The 18,499-nt window shown below is 28.1% G+C and overlaps 3 protein-coding genes across 3 annotated transcripts; 2 read left to right on the top strand and 1 right to left on the bottom strand.

The window, feature by feature from the left end:
• Nucleotides 1–5,604: 5,604 nt before the first annotated feature.
• Nucleotides 5,605–9,884, top strand: Phum_PHUM476710 (alpha-N-acetylgalactosaminidase, putative; the record flags this gene model as incomplete). Its single annotated transcript, XM_002430352.1, has 7 exons — nucleotides 5,605–5,774; nucleotides 7,333–7,507; nucleotides 7,619–7,891; nucleotides 7,971–8,132; nucleotides 9,162–9,359; nucleotides 9,447–9,693; nucleotides 9,841–9,884. The coding sequence occupies 7 exons, from the start codon at nucleotides 5,605–5,607 to the stop codon at nucleotides 9,882–9,884; spliced, it is 1,269 nt and encodes a 422-aa protein (XP_002430397.1).
• Nucleotides 9,885–12,872: 2,988 nt separating this feature from the next.
• Nucleotides 12,873–15,364, top strand: Phum_PHUM476700 (alpha-N-acetylgalactosaminidase, putative; the record flags this gene model as incomplete). Its single annotated transcript, XM_002430351.1, has 7 exons — nucleotides 12,873–13,030; nucleotides 13,721–13,895; nucleotides 14,176–14,445; nucleotides 14,519–14,680; nucleotides 14,741–14,942; nucleotides 15,032–15,256; nucleotides 15,333–15,364. 7 exons carry the CDS (start codon nucleotides 12,873–12,875, stop codon nucleotides 15,362–15,364), a joined length of 1,224 nt encoding a protein of 407 aa, XP_002430396.1.
• A 437-nt stretch (nucleotides 15,365–15,801) lies between these two features.
• Phum_PHUM476690 (uncharacterized protein) lies at nucleotides 15,802–16,298 on the bottom strand (the record flags this gene model as incomplete). The annotated part of the gene is made up of 2 exons (XM_002430350.1): nucleotides 15,802–15,807; nucleotides 15,954–16,298. 2 exons carry the CDS (start codon nucleotides 16,296–16,298, stop codon nucleotides 15,802–15,804), a joined length of 351 nt encoding a protein of 116 aa, XP_002430395.1.
• Nucleotides 16,299–18,499: the final 2,201 nt, after the last annotated feature.

Here is an 18,499-nt window from a genome sequence, read left to right as displayed (position 1 = left end):
ATTTCCGGTAAACAATCAACTAAATCCACTTTTACAATAGAAAAATAATTAAAGCAAACCGAAATTTTTTTTTTTCTAGTTTCCATCGTGGAAAATGCCAGAAAACTTTTTTCTCTCCCTTTCCTTCCCCTCCCCTCTCCCCCATTTTTTTTTTTTTTAGACTAAAACCACGGTAGTAATTCATTCAACAAAGTTAAACGGTAGAATTTTTTTGTTTTTAAAAAAAAAAAACATTTTTCCGTAAAAAAAAAAAAAAAAACTCCTGGAATAACGAAGAAGAATAAGAGGGAGGGGTTAGGTAGGGGGCAGGGGGAAATCTGGCAGAGACAGACCACGGCCAGGAGGTTGTTTTATGGAATAGAATCAAACAATATAATGCTCTATGATGGTGACTCCACGGATTTTTTGATATTAAGCCAAACCTTTTTTTTTTTTCCTTTTTTTTTTTTTATATTTTGGCTCGAAAAAATTTTCCTTTTTCCTCTTCTTCATTTATACATACATACATATATAAAAACATATATTTTTTATTCTGCTTCCACTTTCTTTTTCCTTTACATTATTATTTAAAAAAAAGAAAAAAAATTGGAATATTTTTCCTTCACACCCACGTCATTTTTTTTTTTTTTTTTAATTATTAACATAAAAATTTTATATTTATTTATTATCGTTATCATTATCATTATTATTATTATTATTATCGAGTCACACACAAAAAAAAAAAAAATTAAATATTTTATTTAAATTAAGTTATGAATTATTAATGGATAAACCCTGAGCTTGCCCTCCATACATTTTTTAGCTCGCGAGAAAAAAAGAAAAACCGGGAAATTTTCGCTTCTTCTTCTTTTTCTTTTTTTTCTTTTCTTAAAATTATGAAAGAAAATTTTTTTTTTTTTACACGCACATAAATTTTGTTATTCGCGACAAAAAAGAAAAATTAAAAAAAAATAAAAAACAGCAGAAGACAGTAAAAAAAAAAAAAAACCAAAAAAATTAATTTACTTTTTATATATATGCATGCATTTTTTTTTAAACAATGTAACGATGACAGGGAACTGTTAAAAGTTGTTGTTGAAGTAAAAACAAAGAGAAAATAATGATGATGATGATGAAATTTTATAAATAAATAAAAAAAAAAACAAAAAAATAGCAACGAAGAACAAAATAAAATAATTTTAAAATCTTTCCACGGAAGGAAAAAAATAATTTTTTTTAATTTTATGAAAAGAACCTTTTTTTCTCTCCCCCCCTCCCCCTCCTCCATCTCACTCCCACCTTTTCCTTTCTCTCTTTAATTATTTTTAAATTATATCCCAAAATCGAAAACATGTTTTTATTATCATTATTATCATCGTAAAGGATTTTAATAAGTTCTAAATTCGATTCTTGGAAAAGTGAAAAAACAAAAACAGCAACCATTTTCCTCGTATTATTATTATTATTATTATTTTGTCAAAAATCAAAATTTTCCTTTATTCGTAAAAAATTTTCTATTGTGAGTTTTTTTTTTTTGTTTTTCACATGAATTTACTTTTATTTACCGAAAAGGAAAAAAAATTGTAAGGAAAATAAAAGGAGAGAAAAGGAAAAAGGGGGGGGAAAGTTTAAAGTTGGTTTGTTTTTCATCAAAGTGATTTTTTCATTACCTAAAATTGTTTGTGAAAAAAGATTTTTTTAAATTGTAACAGGAAATTAAGCGTAAAAAGTTATAATAAAAACTTTTCTATTAAAGACTTTTCTTGAAAAAAACGGGAAAATTTTTTGTTTTCAACTTTCTTTAGAGATCTTTATTTTTTTCCTTTTTATTTATATATAACCGCATGATATGAGAGATCCGGGGATCCCTCAAATTTTATTTATATAATTAATTGAAAATTATATATATATATATTTATTAATTAGGAAAAACTTTAATTAATTTTATTCTTTCACCTAGTCAACCTCTAAGAGTAACCGCAATTTCGGGCGAGAAAAAGAAGAAGAAAACGTCAACAAAAATTGTTTCCCCCTCGCAAAGGGAGCTTCTTCATCTTTTTCCCCTCTTCTCTCCCTCGCTCCCTTCTCCACCCACCACGAAACAAATTTTCATGAAGCGAATAAAAAAAAATATATATATATATAATTTTTTTTTTTTTTTTTGGCTCCAGAGGAAAACCATTCATCTTTTTCTTTTGGCAGATAAAAAAAAACTCCAGCAAAAGTTAAAATGATATCTACGTCATCAGGTTTTCGCAAAAAAAAAATTTTCCCCCCTCCCCTTTACCTTTTTTCTCCTAACTCATTACATTCTATATCTTATCCAGAATTATTATTATTATTTATTTAAAAAAAAAAAATTTTCCGTGAGTTTTTTTTAAATGTTTTTACTCACGCATTTACGCGCACACACGCGCGCGCGTGCATCTCGCGCTCCCACCCCCCAAAAAAAAAATTTAAAAATTTACCTGTAAAACTTTTTTAATTGTTTTCATAACAACAAAAAATAAGAAAAATTTAATAAATAAATAAAAAGAGTAAAAGAAAAAACTTTTCTTTCTTTTTTTCTTTGAAAAAAAAGAAAAAACAAAAGAGAGAGAGAGAAAAAGAAAATTTGAAATATATTAATTAAACATTGTTAAAAAAAAAAAAAAAAACTTAAACAAAAGAATAATGATTGCGAAAATTGCAGTGGGGGGGGAGGGAAAAAGGGTTAAAAGTTTTCCACCGACGTGTTTTTATTTTTCCAGACACCATAATTGAGAAAACCTCCATTAAATTTTTAAATTAAAAAAAATTTTCTTTTTTTTTCTTTTAACGATGACATGAAATCTATTTTATTTAATAAAAAGAAAAAAGAAAATCGACTACCGACACAAACGCCGAGGGGAAAAAATAACGAGGGGAAATTATAAAGAGGAGAAAAAAAGGGGCGGAGTCAAAGTTAAGGGGAAATCAAGAGATACGAATTGAGTGAGAGGAAGGGGAAAAAATCAAAAGGAGATTAGGTATTGGAGGAGAAATAAAGAGGGGGTGGAGAAAAACAAAGCGAAGGAGATTAGGTATTGGAGGAGGAGGAGGAGGAGAAAAAATGGGAGAGGAGGGGGTGTGGAGAAAATAAAAATGGCAACGTTTTTTTTTTTTTTTTAAATAAGATATGATGATGATGATGTAAGATGAATATTTGCCTCGGGTTAAATTTTTTCTTTTGTAAAATACACACAAGAAAATAATTTTTATGTGAAATTAAATTCAGAAGCAGAAGAAATTTTCTTTTTGTTTTTTGTTTTTGTTTTTTTTTTTGTAAAAACAAATAAATAAGTAAAATAAATTAATTTGAAATATATATATATCTAGTCGAAATTTAATTATTATTATTATTATGAAACTTTAAACAAAAAAAAAATCCAGTAAACTAAAAAAGTATTCGGTTATATATATATTTTTTTTTATCTAAGAAAAAGAACAAATGGATTTTGATAGTTATTATTATTATTATTATTATTATTATCAATGTGAAAATTTTTCGGTTCGTGGAAAAAAATCTAGAAATTTCTAGTAAAGTAAATATTTTTTTTTGTTTTTTTTTTTTTTCTTTCTTTTGTTTTCTTTTTTTTTTCCCGTTGCTGTTGTTGTTGTTGTTGCTGTAGGTAAAAAGCTTTTTGGCATTTGCCAGTCGTTTTTTTTTTTTTCGGTTTTTATGTTTATTATTTTTATACTTACAACCGATTTTTACCCTTTTTTTGCCCTTTTTACCCTTTTTTGTCTTTTTTTTGTACTTTTTTACCCTCTTTTCCCTTTTTTTATGCATTTTTAAATACGCGCACAGGAAAAAAAAACGAATCCGATCGTTTTCAAATGAAAATTTTTATTATTAATAAAAAAAAAAAAAAAAATTTATTACCGTCGGCGGGGAGGAGGGGGGGTTTCGAAAAAAGGTTTATGTATTTTTTTTTTTTCCTCAACAGAAATTATTTCTTTATTTAAAAGTGTTGAAAAGTAAAAGATTTTATCCTTTTCTTTCTCTCTCTATCTTTCTTTCTCTCTCAATAATAAATAGTTTCTTTTCGTGCAAAAAAAAAAAAAAAAAAAATTTGACAAAGTTTATGAGGCGACAGGTGGTGTTGAAAAATGAAAAGTGGGGAGGGGAGGTGTAAAAAAAAGGTTGCAAAAAATAAAAGTTTCAAAAACAAAATATATATAATAAAATTTTTGTTTTTTTTTTTTCGATTAAAAATAAACATTACGTGTGAATCCCCCCACTCTTCCCGCACACACACACCGCCTCCCCAAAAAAAAATTGTTTTTTATTTTTAAATAAATGAATCCACCACACGTTTAAATAACACACACACACACACGAAATTTTTTTTTTTTTTAATAAATTTTTTGTCGACGACAGCATGCTAATTTTTATTTTTTCGGGAAGTGGGGGGGGAGGGTTGCCACAAAAAAAAATTTAATATTAACACGATCTCCGTCTTCCCCTCTTCCTTGTTCAAAAAAAAAAAAACGTAATTAAAAAAAATTAAATTACAATCAATAAAGACGACGCGAAATAAAACGTATATTTTAATGTTCTCTCTTTTAACTTGCCCCCTCTCTTTCTCCTCGCCCCCTCGGTAAAAAAAAAAAAACAAACGCCAATTTTTTTACTCTCTTTCTCCCCCTACCTCCTCCCTTCCCATTTTTTTTTTTAGTAATTCGAATCCAACGAAAATATTTCACTACAACAACGAAATTCCTTCTTTTTTTTTTTTTTTTATTTATTAAAACTCCAAATGTTATAATTCATTTCGGTAAACGGAATCATCCGAACCAGGTAAACCGACCCCAACCCCCCCTTTTCCCCCCGACCGAAAAAAAAAAATCGGATTTTTTTTTTCGCTACAACAAAAAATTTAATAGCTTTTATAAAATAAAACGATACGAAACTTCCCCTCCTCCCATTTTGTTTTTTTTTTTTTTAAGGGGAGAAAGAGAAGAAAATTTTTTCACGGGGAGGCGTGTGTGTGTGTGGAGGGAGGTGGAGGAAACAACAAAAAATTAATTAATTAATAAATCATTAATAAAACTTCAAGATTTTTAATTAATTAATAAATGCAATACATGCATATATGCGTGCGTGCGAGAGAAAGATAGAATGGCATGTGATTTATGCGTAATTTTTACGCATTTAATTTTCTTCTTCGTTCCATAATTCCAAATTCAAATAAATCAAATTTGTTTAGAGAAAAAAAAACAAAAATCCGTCGCCATTTTGATTTTTAATGTAAATATCAATAGTAGTGTAATAGTAACGAATTACTTCGAGTATAATTATTTATTTACATTGTTTTAAATTTTTTTTTATTTTTTTATTTTCTTTCCCCTTTTGCAATACTTTCCCCTTCCCGCTCCGTTGAATTATTATTATTATTATTTTATCGAGTGATAATTTCATTCGATAAAATAAATATTATCGCCATGATGACAGGTAGGAAATTATGGAAACAATTTTCCAAATTTTAAAACCACGTTCAACTTATTTATTTTTCTATTTTTTTTTTTTAAGGTTCGATTTAATGTTTTCATAACGTCAAATATTATTATTATTATTATTATTATTATTTATATATAATTCAAATGAAAATATTTAATTTTCGTTTAACATTATTTGCAATTAATTATTATTTGACTACATTTTCCGGATGTCTGAACAATAATTTGGCATTAACACCGCCGATGGGTTGGTCGGCATGGAATAGATTTCGTTGCAACACGGATTGTAAAAATTTTCCGAAAGAATGTATCAGGTTTTGTATTTTATTTTAAATTTTATTTTATTATCATTATTATTTACATACAAACATCTTATCACGAAATTGATGATAACGAAAATTTCTTATCACTCCCGCCCCCCCCCCCAATTTTTTAAAAATTTTAAATCGATTTCGAAACGAAAAAATTTAAGATCCCCTCGCGGAGTATTAGAAAAAAAAAATTAATTTAAAAACGACGTGGAAGAAGAAGGAAAAGAGATGACAAAAACGAATGGGAAGAGGGGAGAGGGCAGGGAAGGGATTTGGTAATAAAATATAAATGAACAAACTTTCCCTTTTTTTCTTCTCCTCCCTCCCCCCCAAAAAAATAAAATTATTATTTATTTTAATGACCGAAAAAGGGAAAAACCGGATATCCGTTTGAATGTTCTCAAAGCGTAAACGAAATAAAAGAATTTCTCTTTTTTTTTTTGTTTTAGGTAAATTTACACTACGTCGTACCTTCTTTTCCCCCACTTCCTTCCTCTCCCTACTTCCTCCTCCCCCCGTTCTCTCTCTTCCTCCCTCCTTTGAAAAAAAAAAGTAACATAAAATGTAAAACGGAAACGGATTTGGTTTTAAACCAAAGTTCACTATTCCGTTACTTCCATATAGTAAGAAATTTCTCTAAAATCGTTTTTTTTTTTTTTTTTTTAAATTTATTATTATTATTTTTTTTTCTTCTGCTTCTTCTTCTTCTTCTCTTCATTAATAATAATAATAATAATAATAAATTTTTAAACGCGCGTTTTTTTTTCTATTTATTTATAAATTAATTAACTTAATTAATTGATTTTTTTTTTTAAACGGATAAAATTTATTTAATGTTTTATACCGTACATCCGGTTTTTAAAAAAATTAATAAAATCTTTAAATAAAGAGAAAAAACGCACGCGTACACGCACGCACGCACGCACGTAATTATTAAATTGAAATTTTTATATGTGATTTTTAAAATAGCCTCGAATTCGTTTTTTCCCTCTTGTTTGTTCTCGTTTGTTTTCGCATTTCTTTTAATTAATTAAAAAAAACATGCGTAGGGAAGCGCGTGAGGGAGGGTGCGTACGTACGCGCGTTTTAACGTTAATGATCGAAATGAAATGTAAAAGAAAAAAAAAAAATTAAATTTTTTTTAAAAGCGTAATTTTTTTGTTTTCACACTCGCAATGGCGTTTGCAATGAAAAACCTCAACCACACCCAAATTTATTTTCCAGAAAATTTTCTTTATTAGAATAAAACATAAATTACCTCGAAATTTCGCTGTTGTTGTTGTTGTTGTTGCTGTTGTTGCTGTTGTTATTGCTTCTGCTGTGTGTGTGTGTGTCTATATTAAATCTCTCTCTCTCTCTCTCTCTCACTCTTTTATTCTTTTTAAACATTGAAAAATCTTTTTGAAAAATTATCATTGTCATTAATATTATTATTATTATTTTTTCATTCGACAACACTCGTACGCCATTTTGAATTAGTTTATTAATGAAAATGTGAAATCGTTCCAGAAACAAAAAATTTTCCTTTTATAATTATTAATAATAATAATAATAATTACAGTGAATGGTTGTTTCGAGACATGGCCGATAAAATGTTGGAGGACGGTTATCTATCAGCGGGTTATCAGTACATATTGATAGACGATTGTTGGATGTCTAAAAGACGTGACAAGAACAATCGTCTGACACCGGATGCGCAAAGATTTCCAAGCGGTTTAAAAAATTTATCTGATTACGTAAAGAAAATTTTTTCATATCGAATTTTTTAATATTCCGGTTGAAAAAAAAAAAATAAGAAAAAAATTCTGGAGATATTTATAAGGTTTTTGTTAGTTTTGTTTAAACAGATTCACGAGAAAGGATTAAAATTTGGCATATATGCGGATTACGGTAAGAAAACATGCGAAGGTTATCCGGGAACGTTAGAAATAAACATGGCGACAGATGCGAAAACGTTTGTTGAATGGGGAGTCGATTTTATTAAACTTGACGGATGTTTTACGGATCCCCTCGACATGGAATTGGGTTTTATCAATTTCGGTTATTGGATGTGGAAAATGGGTAGGCCTATGGTATACGCATGCAGTTGGCCGATTTATCAAAATTATATGGGAATTTCGGTAAATTAATTCATTTTATTATTTAACTATTTCCGTTTCCGGTAAAAATATATTTAACTTATTATTATTATTTTATTAGCCGAATTACACCCTAGCAGCAAAAGTTTGTAATTCCTGGAGAGTTTATAAAGATATACAAGATTCTTGGAGCAGCGTTAGAGATGTTATTACTTATTTTGGAGAATTTCAAGATATTTTTTCTAATTTTGGAGGACCTGGACACTGGAACGATCCAGATTCTGTAAGTTCAACAATCACAAAATCATTACGTAACGTTTTCTTTTTTATTATCATCGAACAAAAAAAAAATTTTCCCGTTACGTAAACGTATAAAAAAATTCCAGTAAAAAAAAATTTTCTCCAGGAATACGGAAAAAAAATACGTAATTGAATTTCATTATTATCATTATTATAAATCATGAAATGATCCGTGAAAAATTTTTTTTTTTTTTTTTTTTTTACTTTTTCCCTCGATATTTCCATTACTAATCGGATGTATAATTTTTTTTTTTTTTTGCATTCTTCTTCCACGTCAAACTTAAATAATCCTTTTTTTCTTTCTTTATTTATTTAAAAAAATTTACTTTTAGGTTTTTATTTCCACATCAAAGCGAATATATATTTTTGTTTTTTGTTATTTCCGGGTAAAATAATAATAATGATAATAATAATAATGATAATAGAGACGAGAGGTTGGAAATGAAAAAAAGGTAAAAAAAAAAACCTTTTGAATTTAAAAAAAAATAGAGATCGCACTTGATTTTTCGTGACTGAAATTATTATGTGAATGGGTGGGTGGGTGCGTGAGTGCGTGTGCGTGCGCGGATAACATAATTAAAAAAAAAAAAACGCAAAATTAAACTTTAAACTCACCCGGAAATAATTTTTCTTTTTATTATTATTATTATTATGTTTTATATAAATTACGTAAAAACCTTTTTTCTCTTTTTCTCTCTCACACACACACGCAGTTAATTTTTTTTGCGTTCGGACCAAAAAAAAAATTTAAATTCATTAAACGAATTTAAAAACGAACGTGGCAGGAGAAAATTTTATTGTTTGAAAAAATCATTAATTTATTTAAAATAACAGTTAATCGTCCTAAAAAAAAAAAAAAAAAAAAATTATTAAAACATCGCGAATGAAGTAAACGAAAAAAAAAATTCAAAAACAACAACAACAACCGCGTTTTTTGTATCACAACGCGATAAACCTGTTTAAGGTATATTAAATATAATAATAATAATAATAATAATATTTTTAAATACAGTTAATAATTGGTAATTTCGGTTTGAGTTACGAACAAGCAAAAGTTCAAATGGTTATATGGTCGATACTTTCGGCTCCTTTAATTATGTCTCACGACTTGAGAAACGCTCATCCTAATTTTCGTAACATTTTACTTAATACGGCCCTTATTAGTATTAATCAAGATCCCCTTGGAATACAGGGAAGAAGAATATTTATCGTACGTATTTTTTTATCATTTCCTAGTACGCGTAGTTACGAATAATAATAATGATGATGATGATGATATTTTATTTTCGCGTTTCAGGACAAAAAGAAAAAATACGAAGTATGGACAAAAGCTGTTGTTCCTGTCGAATGCAATATATTTTCATGGATTATCGCTCTTTTAAATGTAAACGACGAAGGAGAACCGTCAACGGTTGTTTTCCCATTGAAATATACAAAATTAAGAGGAAAATTTCGTTGTTACGATATAGAAAACGTTTTGGAACCGGATGAAGTCATTGAATTTACAAATAAACGTGAATTAGTCACGAGAATACCACCCTTGGGTAAATTTTTATTATTATTATCATCATCATCATCATCATCATCTTTATCATCGTTACAAAAAAAAAAAAAAAAAAAAAATTTAAATGAAGAAAACATTAATTTGTTGAGGAAAATAAAAAAATTTTTTCTTTTTTTTCTTTTTTAAGAAAACTTTTTTGTTGTTTTATTATTATTATTGTCGTGTCTTTAGAATTCTATTAAACGTTTTTTTTTTTTTTTGTAAAATTTAAAAAATCTTCAACAGAAAAATTCGGATATTAAAGAATAAATGATTGTAAGTTTTTTTTTATTTTGGGAAACAATAAAAACAACAGCAACAGAAAACTGTTGGAAAATTAAATCGTACTTAGCCGTTCGGCGGGGAGGGAGGGGGAGAGGGAAGGGGGCGGAAATGAAAGAAGCATTTATCAGACAAAGGGATAAAATCGATATCGCTAAAAAGGATTGTTGTTAATTACCAAAAAAATTTCTAAAGACCCGACAAAAAAAAAACAAAAGTGTCAGTTGAAATGAACAAGAATAAAGATTGATAATTACATTTTACGTTTTGATATTTTGACCGAAATATAAATTTTAATGAAACCCCCATTTTCCCACCTCCCCCTTCCCCTTCCCAAGCGATAAAATTTGTAACTGACGAGAACATGAAAAACTAAAAGAAGGATAAACAACAGGAGCAGAAGCAGAAGTAGGAATACCACACCCATAGCTTAGTTGCGGTAACAGTTTCGGTGTTGTTGAGTATCAAAAATGCATTTCAAAAAAAGGGAGGGGGAAAAAAACGACAGGAGTGTAGGGGGGAGGCGAGAAAAACCCACAAAGGATTTTTTTAAATTTTTTTTCTTAAAGTGAATTTTTAAAAAAAACAACCGCAACAATAACAGCAACGACAACCACAAAAAAATTTTCTTTTTTTTTTAATCAATCATCATCATCGTCATCATTTTCTTCCAATTCATTTTTAAATAACTTTTTAACCTTATTTATACGTCAAACAAATTTTTTATTATTTTTTTAAGGTGCAACAACAACAACAACAACAACAACAAACAACGCGTTTAACATAAATTATATATTAATATTCAGCTAAAAATAATTTTTTTTTTTTTTTTTTTTTTGCGTCAGCCTCCGAACTTTCATTATTATTATTCTTTAAAAATCTTTTACTTCATTCTTATTTTAAAAAATAATTGACCTTTGACCTCGGGGGGTATATTTATCTGACATTTTCTTTTCATTATATTTCGAGACGAAATTTTTAACTATATTCATTGTGCTAAAAAAAAAAAAAAAACGTTGCCGCCATGTTTCTTTTTTTTTACGTTTAACGATAATTACAACGATATTAATAATAACGTTTTAAACTTGAAATTTTATCGAAAATCTAATACAAAATAATAATAATGATGATGATGATAATAATAATAATAATAATAATAATTTTTATTAAAAAAAAAACTCGTTTTACGTATTCGTGCATTTTTTTCAACAAAATTTTTTAACGGTTTTTTTTTTTTGTTTAAATTAAATACCTAACAGTAACGACCGGTGTAAAATATGTTGGGATGATACAAACAAACAAACAAACAAAACAAACGATTAAAAAAAAAATTATTTATTTATTTCCTGTCGTTTTTATCATTATCATTATTATTTTTTTCTTATTTCAGGTGTCAAAGTTTACAAAGCTGTTGTTATCAGTCGTAAAAAACCGTGTGAAAAATTTAAAACTATTGATAAGTTCGAGTTTTTATGAAAAAAAAAAAAAAAACAAACTAACAAACAAGTATTCCTTGCTTGTTTGTTTGTTTGTTTGTTCGTTTTTTTTTTATCAAAATGTATTTCTTCTCTACAGTGATTCGTTAAGTAATTCGTAAAAAAAAAAAAAAAAAATTTTTTTATTGCAAACGTTTCGAAAAGTTTTAAATTACATCTTATTCGAAACCAGAATAAAAAAAAGATTCTGGAAATTTCTCTTTCTCTCTTCCTCTTTCTCTTTCTCTATCTCTCTATCTCTTTTTCTTTTAACAATGCAGTTTGTTATTACATGTGTTAACATTTCAAAACGTAATAATTGTATTTATACACGAAAAAATTTTTTTTTTTTTTTTTATTATAAATATATTTTTAATTTTTCAAAAACTAAAAAAAACAAAATGGCGTTGTTATTACACACTCTTTCTCACGCACACACGCACGCCAAGTACAAAAATTTATTAATAAAATTGTATATATATAAAAAAAATAATAATAATAAAAATAAAAATAAAATTTCTTTTCTTTTTTTAAATGACGTCACGACGTCAGAAAAGAGCATAAAGGGATTTTTTTTTTTTTGGAGGGAGCGGAGAGGGGAAGGAGGGAGGAAGGAAATTTCGGTTTACGATTTTTTTTTGTAAGGTCCTCTTCATTTTTCTTCTGCTTCTTTTATCCCCCCTTCCAAAAAAAAAAAATTTTTTTTAAACAGTCAGTCAGACATATTGATTTTTATTTCCTTTCATTTATAAAAAAAATTTGTTTCTGTTTCGAATAAATAAAATTTTCGCAACGGAATTTAAGTGCGTGCGTGCGTGGGTGCGTGAGTGCGTGCGTGTCCCGAGTCGCACAACAAAACGTAAATTTAAAAAAAAAAGACAAAAATTGCGTAAATAAACGCAAATCTCTCACGCACGAACCCACGACGAATTTTAAAATTTCCCATTTCCTTTCCCGTTTTCCCTTACGCCTCCCTTACGCCTCCCTTTCCTTCCGTTCCTCCCGTCCCTCCCTCCCCGAAAAAAAAAAGGACAAAATTTATTTTCCCCCGTACGATTTAAATATCCCGTATGACATATAAATTCAATAAAAAAAAAAAAAAAATTTTTTTTTTTACCGAACAAACGCGCGCGTGAAATAATCGTTTGTATGAATGATAAATTTACCGATTATCGATATGTTGGGTCGGTTGTTTCGTTTTTTTCCCCCCTCCCTCGTTTCCCCTATCCTCCCTCCCTCTCTTTCTTCCACTTCTCCCCCCCAGGATAATAATTTATAGCTCAAGTTTATTTAAAGTGTTGAAGAAGAAGACGAAAAAAAAAATTATTAAATAAATAAATAGTAAAAAAGAAGGTTTGTTGAGTTTAGTTTGCGTTTAACAGTCGACGACGACAACAACGACAACTACAACCACGACGACGATATGAAATTTTTATATCAAGTTTTAGTTATATTAACGGTTATCGGTTTTAGCGTGGAATTAGATAATGGACTTGCAAAAACGCCACCAATGGGTTGGATGTCTTGGGAAAGATTTAGATGCTTAACAAATTGCACATTGTTTCCGGATGATTGTTTAAGGTAGTATCATTTTCATTTAAAACATTTTTTTTTTCCAAAGGGGGAAAAGAGGTAAAAGAGAAATAAATGATAAGGAACGGGGGGAGAATCGGGGGGGAATGCGGGGGGAAGAAGAAGAAAAACAAAAACAAACGTTAGTTAAAAACGTTTTTAATTCTTATCCTTATAATTAATGGGGAGAAAAAAACTTTAAAATAGATGATCAAATTAATTTTTTATTACTAGAATTAAATTACGAGTGAATTAAACGGGGAGAGGGGGAGGAAGAAATTGAGCAGGAGCGAATTAAGAAATAAAAAAATTAAGGTTAATGAATTTGAATGATTGAAAGAAACTTTTATCTAAAAAAAAAAAAAATTTTTATTTTCCTCTTTTTAAATTTAAATTTTTTTTTTTAAAAAAAGGAGTAAAAAAAAGGAAAATATTTAACCTTTTGACCTTTGGGAAAATTTTTTTTTTTTATCGAAAAATAATTATTTCTTTTAATTACTACGGTGTAAAATTATTCAACGTTGTAAAATTCAAAGTTAAGCAAGAAAATTTTTCATTTTTTTTTCTTTTTTTTAATAAATTAAAATTGTTTATCGTGCGAGTTTTTTTTTTTTTTTCGTCTTTAACCCTTTCCCCCAGCATGCCGTTACCCCCACTAACCCCCCGTGAAATTGATCTTTTATTATTATTTTTTTGCAGCGAAAAATTATTGAGAGAAATGGCGGATAGAATGTCATCGGATGGGTATTTGAATGCCGGTTACGAATATTTAATTATCGACGATTGTTGGTTAGAAAGAGAAAGAGGCTCCGATGGAAAATTAAAAGAAGATAGACAACGTTTTCCAAGCGGAATGAAAAATCTTTCTGATTATGTAAAAACAAAATTTTTTTCCCCCTTTTCGACATTATCCTTTTTGTTGCTGTTGCTGCTATTGTGCCCTATTTCCTTTCCTTTCTTTAACGTCTAATGGTTTGTTTGTTGTGCTTTTAAATTTTAATTTTTTTCCCTTCTCCCCACTCTCCTTCCTCGTTTCTCCCCATTTTTTGTTTTCTTTTCATTTTATTTTTCCTATTTTAATTATTTTAAATTAACGTTTTGCCTTTTAAACATGGATGGGAAAATAAAAATATGTTTTTCCTCCTACTTTTCAGATTCATTCGAAAGGTTTAAAATTTGGCATATACGAAGATTACGGTACGAAAACATGCGGCGGATATCCTGGAATTATAGGACATTTGGAAAAAGATGCAGAATTATTTAAATCATGGGATGTGGATTACGTTAAATTGGACGGTTGTTATTCCGAACCTTTCGACATGGACGAGGGTTACATAGAATTTGGAAAAAGTCTTTTAAATACGCGAAGACCGATGGTATATTCGTGCAGTTGGCCATTTTATCAAGAACTCGTAGGAATGGCGGTAAATTTAAATACTTATCGACGTGATAAACGTTTCGAATTTTTTTTTTTTTAATAAAACGCAAATTTTCCAGCCGAATTTTACTCTAATATCGAAACATTGTAATCTTTGGAGAAATTACGACGATATAGAAGATAGTTGGAACAGTGTTGTTAGCATAATTAATTATTTCGGTGATAGACAAGAACTTATTGGAAAATATTCAGGACCGGGACACTGGAACGATCCGGACATGGTAACAAACGTGAAATTTTTTTTTTATGAAATCAAAAGTTAATGAAAATTTTAATTTCAGTTAATCATCGGTAATTACGGTTTAAGTTATTCACAAGCAAAAGCACAAATGGCGATATGGTCAATATTATCAGCGCCATTGATAATGTCAAACGATTTAAGAAACATAAGACCGGAATTTAAAGAAATATTATTAAATAAAGATGCAATTGAAATAAATCAACACGAATTGGGAATATCCGGAAAGAGAAAATACAGAGCAAGTTTTTTTTTAAAAAAAATTTAATTATACGGATAATTTTCCAAAAAATTTTTAATTATTTGTTTTTGTTTTTCAAGTATAAACAAATAGAAGTTTGGACAAAACCCTTAGATCCGATTGCACCGAAAACAAACGTTTGGGCATTGGCCGTTTTAAGTAAAAGAATCGATGGTGCTCCATATTACGTATCGATTCCACTAAAAAGATTAGGATTGGATCCATCGTGGAAATACACGTTCACCGAAGTGTTCGGTGCTTTAAAACCGTTCGAGATATCAATTAACGAACCGTTAACCGTGAAAATCCCACCGACGAGTAAGTCAAACAATTTTCCAAAAAAAAAAATTTTATTTATTACGTAATAATAATTTTTTTTCTCTTTCTCCCACAGGCGTTTTATTTTTTAAAGTGAGAACCGATTAATAGTAAGGGCGACATTGTTAATTATTCTACTATCAATTATCATTATCATTTTAATAAAAAAAATAATAAATTTAATAATTATTATTATTTAAATCACCTTGAAAATTCAAACAAGAAAAAAAAATTTTTTTTTATTACCGTAAGTATTATTATTATTATGCAGTTCGTTCGAGTGTGCGTGCGAGTAAGTATTAAATAAATATATATAACGTTTAAATTTCAGAAAATAATGATAATGATAAAATCGTTTCGTGGGAATTTATATAAATTTAAAAAGTGTTCCGCCATTTTTTTTTTTTTTGTGAGCCATTAAAATGTTTCATAGCACATCGTTTATTATTTGCGCAAAACATTTTTTTCATAATTTATTTTAAGTTCTTTATAACTTTTTTTTTTTACATAAAAGTTTTTTTTTTATTTATTTATTTACGCACCTTTTAAAACTTTTCGAAAGTATTTAATATTAAAATTTCGAAATGAATATCGAAAACCGTATTTTTCGATTGTATTAACTCGAATCGATACATATGGGGGGAATAAAAAAAAAAAAAAGATGGCGGAAGAATAAATTTAAAAAGAATAAACTCACCATTTTATCTTGTAGCATTCCTATTTTACAATCTAGTTGTACAGTGGTACCAACTCTCACGGTAACATTTTGCTTATCCGTTTCTTCTTCGAAATATGGACCCCATCTAGGACCGTGATGATAATGTGGTAAAACTGGAAATTTAACCGGGGGTCTTAATGTTATTACGGCGGATGAAGTTTTCGATTTGATCGATGATAAAAACGACGATAGAGTGGTTGTTGATGATGATGATAATGATGATGAAGTTGTGGTTGTTGTTGCGGTTGTCGAACTAAACGACGTTATCACTTTGTTATAAATCAGGTGTTGCAACGTTAAATTAAAATGATCGGATGTAACCATTGCTGTTAGGTTTCCGTTATAACCTAATTCCGGTTCGTAAAATGTTATATTTACTTCATCCTCTGAAACAAACAAACAAACAAACAAACGTAAACAATTCGCTTTTTAAAAAATAATAAACAAATCGAAAGTTTTGTCATTTAATTTTATACAAATTCATTTATAAATAACAATCAAAACAAAAAACTTTCAATCCATCCATCCATTCATTCATTCATTCATTCAATTCGCATCCTTTCATTTGTTTATTTTTTCAACAAAAACTTTTTATTATAAGTTTAAACAATTATTATTAATCGTCGTCTGCTAGAAAGATTTACCTATATGAATTATTACCGTGATAATTATTTTACTCGGTTAATAACAATAGAATAATTAGTCTGTTAAATTTTCTTCTCGCTTTTCCATGTTTCAAATTATTATTAAAAAAAAAAAACTTTTTTTACAAATGATTATTATTATTATTATTATTAATCGCGACGAACCGTTTAATTAATTAATAAAAATTATTATTATTATTATTATTATTATTATTATTATTATTATTATTATTTATTTTTTTCCATCGAGTTTGTTTTTTTGTTTTTATTACAACTTTTAACATTTTTTTTTAAATGCGTTTTAAAAAAATCTCGAGGGGAGGGAGGGGAAGGAAGGGGAGGGAAGAAGGAGAGGAGAGATGCTGCTCCTGCTGCTGCTGCATTTCATCTCTGTTGGAAATTTTCTCTTAATTTATTTCTTTTTTTTTCTTTTTTGAATTATTGTTTGAGACAACAGCGAGTTAATTTTCTTTTTTTTTTAAAACGACGACGACGACTGTCTTCATCTTTCTTTTTTTTACTTTTTTTTCCTTAAATAAATAAAAAGAAAGAGAAAGAAAGTAAAGAAAGTAAAGAAAAATTTTTATAAAGCAGAAGAAAATTTAATTACGAATGATTCGATAATTAAAATTGTTCAGTTAAATCAGACGACACTAAGAAAAAAACTTAATTATATCCCTTTGCACTTTCAAAAGAAACGAGTGTAATAATTTTTTTTATTATTTTTCAAAAAAAAAAAAATTGATTGGTTAATTAAATAATTTTTCAAATAATAATAATGATAATGCTTTCACCAACAACAGCAGACGAAATAATTGGTGAAAACAATAAACTAAACTTCCGGTTTTAACTTACATCATCATCATGGATTCGCGCGAGCGTCATCGTGAAAATCGATTAATCAAAAAAAAAAAAAACTTATAATTAATAAATAAATCATAATAAAAAAACGATTACGTTTTCGGGGGGAGGGGCAGGAGGAGAGGAGGAGGAGGAGGAGGGGAACGAATCGACCCCTCCCAATTTGTGTCGATAATTATTTTTATACGATTCGTAATTAATTAATAATTAATTAATAATCGCGCCATTTATTTTTCGATTTTTTTTCTTTTTTTTTTTTTGAACGGGGAGGAGCGGATTTAACGGGGTAAAAAGAAAATGTTTTATTATTTGTACAACAAACACACGCACGCGAGAGGGGGGTAACGAAACGATAAAATTGATTTTCAATTTATTTATTTATTTATTTTTTTACTTATTAAAGAAAATCCCAGTGGGATGAAAGGAAGGAGAAAAAAAGGGGGTTAAAAAGGGGAGTAGGGAGAGGGGGAAAACAAAAAAAGGCGTAAAACAAAAAACTCTCAAAATATTTTCTAAAAACATAAAATGTCACCACTAAACGTCATAAACAGAAACAACAATAAATAAATAAATAAATAACAGGTAACAAAGAACACACACACACACTCACACACCACGCCTTTATAAAAGCAATTAACTCGATAATAGAGTTGCCATTTCTGAAAATGAATACAACAAAAATTATTATTATTGTTATCGATTTTTTTTATATTTAATTAAATGTTTGAATGTTTTTGATCGAATGGAGGGGGGGAAAGAGAAAGAGAGATAGAAAATAAATAAATAAAATTTTTAATTAGTTGTAGTCGCGCGCAAAAAAAAAATTATTTTTACGGTTATTCGATTTTTACTAAAATTCGAATCACGTTTATGATGATGACGTTTTCTTGGATTCGTTGGGGTCACTTGATTAAAAATTTTTTTTTTTTTATATTAAATCAAACAAAAAACGTGACGTAATATTATTGAGAAAAATAAAAAAAATTTGAATTTGTGGTTAAAAAAAGAAAATTTATAAAT

Source organism: Pediculus humanus, genomic scaffold, assembly GCF_000006295.1.
Source record: "Pediculus humanus corporis 1103172108254 genomic scaffold, whole genome shotgun sequence".
Taxonomy (NCBI): domain Eukaryota; kingdom Metazoa; phylum Arthropoda; class Insecta; order Psocodea; family Pediculidae; genus Pediculus; species Pediculus humanus.
Note: the sequence above shows the minus strand (reverse complement) of the source record. Positions and strands in the feature narration are given on the sequence as shown.